This window comes from Saccostrea cucullata, unplaced genomic scaffold, assembly GCF_032062105.1.
Source record: "Saccostrea cucullata isolate Sc308-1 unplaced genomic scaffold, CSIRO_AGI_Scuc_v1 ctg14583, whole genome shotgun sequence".
Taxonomy (NCBI): domain Eukaryota; kingdom Metazoa; phylum Mollusca; class Bivalvia; order Ostreida; family Ostreidae; genus Saccostrea; species Saccostrea cuccullata.
The window spans coordinates 20795-31810 of NW_026927597.1; the positions used below are offsets into that span (position 1 = coordinate 20795).

Genomic DNA, 11016 nt, shown 5'->3' on the forward strand with positions numbered 1-11016 from the left:
TTCATAATTTCAAGATTGTAAATATTTTCCCCATATATTTCGGGCATGCATGTTTAAAACAACATGTAGTTGCTCAAAGAGAAAAATTCACTACCTTGACTTCAAGATAGTGGCCAAGGGGAATAACCCAAGGCAAAATACGTCATAGGAAAACAATCTATAGTGGTACTTGAACATGTAGGGTTGTTTCACAAGATAATCTTAAATTGTAACTTCGATACATTTCAGGTGAACTGAAAATATAATACTTTTTATCCGAAATTTTTTATTAATATGCCTGTACATGGTACATGTTTACTGTCTTCCTTCAAAGTAACATCCAAAGGTTTAAATATATAATTGTTTTATTCCAGTTGCTCAACAACTTATTTCGTTGTATTGGTTTGTCAGGAATACGTGAAGTGTGGTCACTTGGCCCATGTTGTATAAACATTCCGGTACTGTCTGGAACATTTTCTGAAAAATAAAAGAAAAATTAGATTAGTACCTCCACATATTATTATATCTATCAATCCATATGATAGCGCTTTAAGAATTAAGACAACAATAATTCTTGAAATAGACGAATAAAATACTTGAAAAATTGTTTGTGCAATGATATGCCATTAACATACTAGTATGTCATAGATTGTAGAGTTTATAATGTGTCATTAACATATTACATCAGTAACATGTAATAGACAGTCGGAACATTTCTCAATCATTCTTTTTGTATTGAGTTGAGAAATTCTCAACTCGATCGAAAAAGGCATATAGTGGTGTGCAGATTGATGTTAGGTCATAAACTGACGGTAATGCATAATGAATTATAATAAACTTTTGTCATTGTGTATATACAGTCAAATTTCGTTATCTCGAACTCAATGGGACCAAGGAAAAACTTCAAGATATCTGATAATTCAAGATATCAGGGTAAAATACTGAGAGAATAAGTGTTTGGGACCTCCAAATCACTTTGACATATCCATGTAATTCCAGATATTGATGTTTCGAGATACCGAAGTTCAACTGTAGTATTATATAAGTATCTTACTGAATACATCGTTGGTGGGATTTTCTCAAATACGGGTGACTGAATGTCAGACACAAAGAACCAAGCAAAGGCCACCAGTTTACCCCTGTCGTACATCAAGTAAAACGGCGCCATTTCCTCACAGTACATATCTCGTCGCACATTGAAATGATACTGGTTACCTAGTCAACATCAAATAGAGCATCATTTACTAGCATCTTTGTACTTTCATCATTGAGAAAAAACAAAATAAAATTGAATACTTCATAGCTAAATTTATCACAGTTCTATGCATTCATAGAAAACCATTTAAAAATTTGTCAATTTTAAATATTCCTTTTAAAAAGTAGATTCCACAGCGTTATGATTTACGGAATAAGCCCACTCCCCTTCCCTACCCCTAGTTGGAGGATATGACCTACCTAATCTGGGCAAACACTGTCCCTGGCCCCAGAGGGTCTCCTGAATGGTAGTTTCGTCTGTCGGTACAGGCACGGAATCAGACATGGGATCGGGTCCATTCTGGAAATACAGTCCTGTTCCTATCCCCTCAGAAACCAGCTGTGTCTCGGTTCTCGTAGAGGCACATATTTTAGCTGTAGCAAAAAGTACAATACTTGTACACAACTGTCAAAGTATGTCCATTTCGTTTAATATGTAAGGTAGTTCACATATTCACTTGTATGTCTTTTAACATTCATTTTATTTATTTAAATATTGTCTTTTATTCAAGTTAAAAATATAATATCTGATAATTTTTTTTTTCAAAATTGTAAAATTTTGGCATACTTTTTAAAAAACATTACAGAATCTTACAAGGTTCCATGAAGTACGCTGTAACGAAGAGTAAATTTCCTTCCTGGACAAAAGGGCGGGGTTTCAGATTTCTCGTCGGATAGCCATTGGACAGATTATCTGGGATCTGCAAACATGAAAATTTAAAAATATATCTGAGAACAATTATTCCAACGGCATCATATTTTTATGACCTTGTCCTTCTGTATCAGTGACCATGACCTCAATTCTTATGTTTTCTTCAAGCAGTTTCAAAGAAACTATAAATACACGATTAACACGATTCTTTAATGCTGTATAGTGTTCAACATCTGAAGGATCTGTTTCTTGTATTTAACCCTTACCGTAGTTGCAATAATGTAGCCCTCTCCAATTTTTTAAAAAAATCTGACCAAAAAGGGGGAGGGCTACATTGTTGCATCTACCCTTACCCCTGTTTGAAGTCCCGCGATAAGGCCCTGGGAATCGTAAATAAGTATAACAGCTGGGTCGTTGTTTCTCCAATAGCGCTTACCAATAAAGTTGACTGATCCTGAAATTTACAAAATATGTTCATTGAGGAGCTTAATTTTAATTAAATTTAGTGGAGTGTATCTAAACTTGGTATATCGTTTTTAGATTTTACAGCAAAATATTTCACAAATCTACCTCGACCTTTAGAGTGTATACCTTCAGTGTATATCGAACACTGATTTCTCGGATACTTTAGATTTATCGATTTAAAAGTGATATAGAATTCTTAATCTATCAGTAATTTTACCCTGAAAATCTTGAATACTTGAATATCTGGACGTTTATTCAATCTAATTAAAATCAGACTTCTTAGATCCGCGCCGTGTACACTCTGCGTAAGAAGTGTACGGCACGGATCTAAGAAGTCTGATTTTAATCAGCTAGATTGGAAGTTTTTTGGTCCAGTTGAGTTCGAGATAACGAGGATTAACTGTATAAAGTAATTACATTCTTTTCTTTCATCAATGAGTGTTTACCGCGTAATGAATCAAATGATGGGTGTTTACAAATTCGTCATCTGATGAATCGTTTTGTAAGCAGGAAATGTCACAATAAATCAATCAATAAATGTTGATTGAAATGCCGTTAAATTCCTATCGACACAGTTAATCAAACAGGTTAACTTTTAATCTCAGTTCTGTTGCATGTTATCTCTATATTGTTTGCATTGTTTATGAGGCATATGTTTAGTTTGATTGATAATGAATTCAAGGTTTTTTAAATGACGACTCTGTTTGAGAGAATCTTTTTTTCTCTCTTCTGATTTTCTGTGGTGCTACCATTTTTTGTGAAGGGGGGGGGGGGGGTAAGGTTATACATGCATATAAATTACATGTATATAAATTTAGGTCCTATATATATTGCAATTTTTCTTAATTGCTTTTTCACAATAAAAATTCAATGCATGCTAACAATATTCTCATTACTTTGACTCTAAATTCAAAGAATAAAGTAATTAAAATTAAATTGATTGAATTACCTGTACAGTCAGTCAGCATTGTGAATCCCTCTAAAATGGCGTCGGATTCTCTTAATGGGAGTTGTGAAAAAGCAGCGGGATTTGTGTTGAAGCTTGGACTTGTAGAATTGTAGTCCCAAGTTACTAGGAGAAATGAAGAACAATTTGAAATACAAAATAGGACATAATTTATAGATTTATTTTTATGTAAAAAAAACTTTTCTAAAAGTTTAAAATTAAAGAAGAGATGATACAATTAATTTGCTTTTAAAAAATTTGCAATTGAAAACAACTTATATTTGTAAAGTTATATCTGTTATGAATAAATTTAAAAGTATTAATTTTATTTTTCATTCAAATTACACAGTTATGTCCCATAAAGGGTTGAAAAGTTGTGTGAATCTTTAAGATTTAATGCAGAAAGGTTACTGAGATTTGGAATATCATAGAGCACATTTTCCATAAATGCGAATAATAGCCACATTTCAGTAATTGATTAAAAGTACATATTTTTTTTCCAATTTAAAGGATACTTGTTCGATACCCTCTTTCCCTCCCCCATTCCTAAGTAATACACTCCCAAATTCCTTTCTTAAACTCGGTTTCCCTTTACTGAAATATAATAAACTTATTTTCTTTAAATTGTCCTTGACATAAATGATTAACAAGCTGTTGACCGAATGCGGCATTTCCCGGAGATTGACATTTAAAAAAAAAAAAACCCACAAACATCCGCTTGTAAGTAAATCATATAAATGTCGTTTGATATTTTGGTTATTAGGCCATCTTTAAAAAATTTTGTGGTTGCCCTGTCCCGACCGACCGGCTATAAATGACCGACTCAAAACTTTCTTTTAATTAAGCAATTAACTTTTTTTTATGTATTCTGGAAATGTGTTTAAAAAGAAGATGGGGGATAAGATGGACGAAGTGCCTATAGTGTGACAGATAAGAAGTGGAAAATTTAATCTCATTTATACCCAAATTTTATTTGATATTTCATCTAATATTAAAGTATACTTAATGTAAAATCTCTACAATTTACAAAAAATCTCACAAAGACTGAAAAAATTTTTCTATGAAAAAGCATACACACACTAAAAAGAACAAAAACGATCATTTTCTCAAACTTTAACAACATTTTTCAATGGGTCTTCGCTCCATTTTTAGACGGAGGCGTAGCCTCCGCTCTATTGGTACCGCTCATCTGAGGCGGAAGAGAATTTGCGATCGCCATCTAGCGGCAAATCACGTTAACTTTGATTAGCCTTGTCCCCAGGCTCATACTTTCCAAGGCAGGGGTACACGAAGCAAAACAGGGACAGGGAACCAGGCTAAATTTTGATAAACTGGCCTGCCTGTCTGATATCAGATATGCGCTGTATACAGACAGGTGATCAGTGATGTATAGAGTCTGCTGCTGACACGCTCATTGGCTGATAAAAACTCTCGCTGACACAGAATTTAAATTGTCGGGGAAACCAAAACAGATCACCGAGTGCAGTTCTCTGCATCTGATTTTGATGCAATTAATCTAATTCGGTCACAATATTTTCCAAAAACAATACATAATTCTTTTTTTTTCCTCATGAACCTATAATTATCTGACCTCGCCTGAGGGCTTTTAAATTAGTTTGCGAAGGTCCTATCACATTAATACCCTACATTACCTAGGTAAAAGAAATCATTGAAACTGACATATTTTAAATGTTCACTCACTGACTCAGCAGAGAGCTGCGTCTTATCTGTTTATAGCACAGGTACAGAATCTCTGCTGCATCTATTTTTAGAATTCCTTATCACATATTTCAGAAGATTTTGCAAACTATTTAGATGGGACAAACTGACCCACATGTTTCTATGTTTACATGACCAAAACAGTGGCTTGAATCTTACTTTGTGGTGTAAATTAATTAAGTAATATTATGGCTAATCTGTGCAAAAAAAGGATGCATTAAAACACTGTTGTCATGGAATCTGCAATAGTGACTCAAAGTATGCCCACAAAAAATATATGCAAGGAGTTAAACTTATTAGGTTTCCCAAACTTTGGAGAGATATTGAAAATTAAAGTGTCAAAGATGGGTGAATGCTTGTAAGCGGTTCATTGGTGGATCCAAAGGAGGGTAGGTTCCGGGGTTGGAAGCCCCCTTTATTTTTTGTCAAGTGGAGAGAGAGAGAAAGAGAGAGAAAAAATATTTTCCGAGAATAAATTAAAATACATGTATTTGTACGTCTAACTTATGTATTAAATAGATAGATTCTCACACATTAAGTTTCTTCCACTCACTATTCCCTTTTAAATGAAAGAATATAGAGTATACAGTACAACCCTAGAACTCCCCTTTCAAAAATGGCTGGATCCACCTCTGAAACGGGAAGGATTTTCCACGAAATTGGGTATTATCCGTAAAATCACATATAATACTGGATATTAGGGTATCGTTGAATCCATGAGATCTAGTATTAAGGCGTTGTAATCACTTTATTAAACTTAAACAATGGGATGGCACATTTTGCGATACGTGTCAACTTTCACCTGGATGCAAATGTTTTCTTAAGGTATCACCAGTCAAGTAAGAATTTGGAAGTCAGGATTAATGCACACTGGAAAATAAAAGCTATAGAGCTTAGAACATTTTATGATCTGGACCAAACAGGCGTTTGTTCTGCTTAATATTTTTCATAATGTTTGAAATATTTGCATCCTCTTCATGTTCATTACCCAACACAACAGAATTGTTAATCAAAAGTTGAATGTGCATGTTTACATCTATGCATTGATATATCTGAATGCTTGTATCTCAGCTCCTTTTAGTCCTGAAGAGTTAGATATACTAAAGTACTTTTGGTTTTCTCACATTTCAGGAAGCTCTTACCATGAGTCACTAAAGAATTCAAATTAATATAGTTTATTGCAATTAGAGTGGTTTGTCCTTTTGATGAAAAATGGGAATTCAGTAAATTACATAATTAAACATTAGACCACGATAAATAAATGAAGAAGATGTATTTGTGAAACACTCTGGCCCCCCGTGTGGCAATATAGCGAAGATGCAAATTTAATATATTGGTACCAAAAGTATGGTATTCTTACTGGAAATACAATTGTGAAATATGAAAGTAGGCTAAGGCTAAAGTTAATCCATAAGTACGGAAATCTCCAAGGTAAAGGTCAAAAGGTCATGATTGTTGGTATGTTATGAAAGGTCTTCCCACAAAGAATACATATGTGAAGTATGAAGCCCTAACCCTTCAAAAGTTATGAAAAATGATATTTTTTTTAAAGTAGGCCAAACTCCAAAGTCAAATGTCTTGCTATAAAATGAAAGGTCTTGTCATAAGGATTAAATATATAAAGTATGAAAGCACTAACCCAAAACCTTTTCAAGTTATGGTCAAGATTTGCTTTATAAAAGTAGGTCAAACTCCAAGGTCAAAAGGTCAAAGTTCTGGGTCTTCTTACAAGGATTACATATGTACGTATAAAAAGCACTATTTATCCCTTACCATTCAAAACTTATGGCCAAGGTTAAAGTTTCTTCATAAGTATGGAATCTCGTAGGTCAAGGTCAAAAGGTCAAGCTTGTTAATATCTAATGAAAGGTCTTTCCACAAAAATACAAATATGAAGTATAAATGTCCTGGTATCTAATGTTCAAAAGATATGGCCAACTACCTTTAGGCAAATGTTGGGGTCAAAATATGAATAAAAAATTCCCAAAGAGACAACAAATCATGTTCATTCCAAGCCTCCGTCTATCAGTACTTTCAGTACTTTGATTATGAAAGGTAATCCTAAAAGTTTGCAATAAAATATACATTCTTTGGTTTACAAAAACATGGAGCGAAGACCCACTATAACTTAAAAGTACACTTTTATGACAAAGCATTCGTATCTTTCCGAGAAATACTTCATGTCCATTAAGTCAAGGGTCATATCACAAACATGATTTAAATCATCATGAGCCATGTAGCATAGTGGTTAGCGCGTTAGTCTCAAATCTGTATGATACGTCGGATTTTTATTGCTAGGGTTCGAATCCCACGAATATTTTTATAAAAGAAATGTTTTTACGAGATTTTATATTCTCTCAGAAAAGGTTGTTTTTCTCATAATTTCATAAATTTTAATAATGAGGAGTTAATTTATATACCCAATTCACATACTGAATATGATTTCTTAATATCCGACGCTATAGGCATTCTGCCCGCCTTGTTCCCCCATCTTCAAATATCATTGAAATTGAAATTTTCTGAATAAAAATTTCTAACCTACCTACATACTCAAATTTATGATCCTGAGTTATTCTAAAGCTGCATGGCCTTTTGTGGCTTTATGGACCAAAGTTCAACATATTATAGGCCAATGCAATTAATGTTGAAAATAAGCATATCCCCTCAAAATATTTTGTTTATTATTCAATTGTTAATTTTTTTTACGCAAATGAGTGCCTTTTGATAAAGCTATAAAATGCACATTTCTTTGAAGCAAACGGTCGGCTTTTAAATAGAAAACAGGATAAATTCTTCCCTCAGGTTTTCTCTCTACCAATTGTTTATACTTAAACTTACTACGTAGGTCGGTCCATTTCGGAGATCGTCCTGAAATGCAAAATTAAGACAGTATTAACATAAAAGTGCATAACTTAACTTTTTTGTTGTCACATATAAATTACAAGTTAATACTTTGGTAGTGGACAATCCCCCTCTCCCTTTCTCATTATGGGAGAAAAGAAGGAAACTGAAATCGACCACTTGAGTATCTGTCATCCTCTCAAGCCACGGTCCGGAGTCCGCATATAGCTATCTCCTAGAATGGGAGAGGATCGTACATTTTGGCCGTGGTTTGCGACGATGAGTATCTGTATACTTATATGTGTATATGTTTTATATGTTTCCGTACCTCATACTAGTATACCCTTTACGTGGTTTTGAGAGAATAAATTGATTTGTACGCCAGTTGGGAAAGTCAGTCTACAAATATAAGTACATTTGCTACCGGGTATTTTGGTATATTTTGCCTCCAATTTTTAGGTTTTTAAATCAACTCTATATATATATAGCTGCGACTTTAGCCCTTTATGTGATTGAATCTTCTTAAGATTTACCTCTCAATATATAATGCAACCATTGTTTAATTGCAATTTGTAGTTGTTTTTTTTTATCTTTTCCAATACTAAAAATTATCAGTGTAAAATAGTCTCTTTCATTCGAATGCTTTACCGTCTAAAGACATCACTAGGTTACTAGATTCTGGGCCAGGTTTCTGAGGGGGAACTTTTTGTTGCTCTGCAACCTTTACATCCGAGGTTGCTTGAGGGTTTGTTGTTTGTTGCTGGGAGCTCGTACCGGAATTAGGTTGCTGCGTGGATAAGTTTCCATTGTTAGTTTCACTTCGAAGCTGAGCATTTGTTGAGACACTGGTCTGCAGTATAGCAAAAAAAAATATTTTATCAGAAAGAAAACTTGGATCAAAATTCAATACTCATACATGTGTCAAAAGTTTCCAAGGAGACTTAGCCTTTATATATTATTTACTATTAATGAACATTATCCATTACTAGAAATCAACATTTACTAGAAATCAATATTATTCATTAAGTAAACATTAACATTTCATTTTTTATTTCCATACAAAATATTATAAAAGCTCCAGTCCTCCCCATCCACCCACCCCCGCTTTTCGCAAAAAAAAAAAAAAAAAAAAAATTCTTTCAATTACCATTTTTGAAGAGATAGTGTTTCTAAAAATCAAACATAAATCATGATCCAAAAATAGTAATAACAGGTAATTACAGGTATTTTCTCAGATCTTGACCTTAACATGGTGTCATGCCATATAAGCCAGAAAAACCTATATATATATTTATTGCATATTAACAGAGGACAGGTGTTGTACATAAAGCCATAACACAAATAATTGTTTTATAACATGGTCATGCGCTTCTGACATAAAAGACATGACCACCGTTACTTGTATTCATTGATGGAAAGACAGTTAATTTTTTTTTGAATCGGTCATACCAGAATATGGTCATGTTGTACATACATTGTGCGACAGTAATTGCCAGTGCCCTATATTAATTTATAAATCTTGGAAATATAGTACAATGCAAGAAGTTATTTCACACGCTTATGTCTAATTAATTTTACTCATAGTGATCATAAACCAGTAATTAAGATAAATTTGATACTAGTTTTCCTTGACCACAACTCTGATTTTAAAAAGCGATATGTCCTAAAACTAGTATACTTCTAAGCAAAATTCAATTATATGGCATAATGCAGTTTTAAATCGCTCAAAATCATATAATTTTTTGTATACAACTGTAATATTGGCGAGGGGGTTGGTGATGGGTGGAGTGGGATATGGGTACTCAAAATGTACAAACCGGAAGGGCTGGTACTGCTGCCTCGTACAGTGGTAGATTACTTCCGGGGACAATGGATGGTATGAACATTTCCGGTTCCTCTCCTTTCCGTCGATTTTCGTTGGGTTGGAACGGTATATAGACCGGGAAAATTTCCCCCGTGGTGGGAATACGCACAGCTAACTGAGGGTATGGCAAATATATTGGCTTTTCTGGGTATGAAAGTCTCCTGGAATTGTCACTCGTGAAGGGTAAATACGCCAATGCGTTTTGTTGCGGCAGAGCGTATTGCACGTATATAGTTGACGGATCGTCGGACACGACCGCCGTTCCCGCTACTCCAGTATTCCCTTGAAAAATTTGTAGAGTCGGTCGATTCTCGGCCCTCCGAAGAGGGGGCACATTAGGGTAATAGGTATCGAACATCGATTTGATTGTGACGTAATGATCATCAAATCCATTGTCTGGAATTGAAACAGAAGGAAAAGATCCAGACACAGAAACAAACGTAATAGTTGGAGTAGATCTAGGTGGCGCTGTAGGCATGGCGGGAATATTTCCGCCATTTTGAGCTGAGAGCCATGGTGGTGGTTGAGTGGGAGACTGACTTGGGGCTGCTGTAAATGAGTTGCTTGGCGGAGGTATTACACCACCTGGGGGTACGGGAACTCCATTTACGGAAGAACCACCGGTAGGGGGCAGTGTTCCCCTGTTTTGAGATACTGGTAGGTTGTTCACAGTCGGCATGCCTCTAATCAGCATTTGTCCGAATACTCCAACGTTAAAACATGCAAGTATAACATGTATAACCACCGCAAACTTAAAATCCATCTTGAACGAAAAATATGTTTAAAGTTAATTTCCCCCACTTTATTCTAATCCTGATTATTTGAATAGAACAGTTTCCTACCAAATGAATACTAGATTTTCGTTGAAGCAGGCATCACATCACCATTATAATGTCCTCAATAAAAAAGCCACCACTTGTATAATGGATGTCTTCCTGTGTATTTTATTATGCGTTTTTTTCTCCTTCTGTTGGCAAATATCACAACGCGGAAACGACGGTCCTATATCTAGAAATAACGGCCTTTTCCTCTATTCTTCTGTTGGAGATTCTATAAATGTAAGCAAAGAAAAATAACGTGAATTTTAAAGTTTTTCGTTCTTGTATGACCCGTACCTTATGTTGTTGATTTCGTGTCAGTCGCCCTGATTGAAATCGATCTTCATGTTCCCCCTTTGTCTTTTGATGTCATGATTGAAATATACGTATGTGGACAAACCTTTAGTTTTTAAGCAATCAGAAGTTGAACAACACACGTTAATTATAAACAAATAAAATGGAAAATCATGCAGTGGGA

The 11016-nt window shown here is 34.5% G+C and overlaps 1 protein-coding gene across 1 annotated transcript; it reads right to left on the reverse strand.

Annotated features, from left to right (window-relative positions):
- Positions 1-262: 262 nt before the first annotated feature.
- Positions 263-10871, reverse strand: LOC134274896 (uncharacterized). The gene is made up of 9 exons (XM_062757137.1): positions 9674-10871; positions 8505-8706; positions 7854-7883; positions 3300-3422; positions 2239-2339; positions 1829-1934; positions 1435-1608; positions 1034-1194; positions 263-456 (listed from the first exon to the last, which is right to left on the reverse strand). The coding sequence occupies exons 1-9, from the start codon at positions 10481-10483 to the stop codon at positions 358-360; spliced, it is 1806 nt and encodes a 601-aa protein (XP_062613121.1). The 5' UTR covers positions 10484-10871; the 3' UTR covers positions 263-357.
- Between the last annotated feature and the right edge of the window lie 145 nt (positions 10872-11016).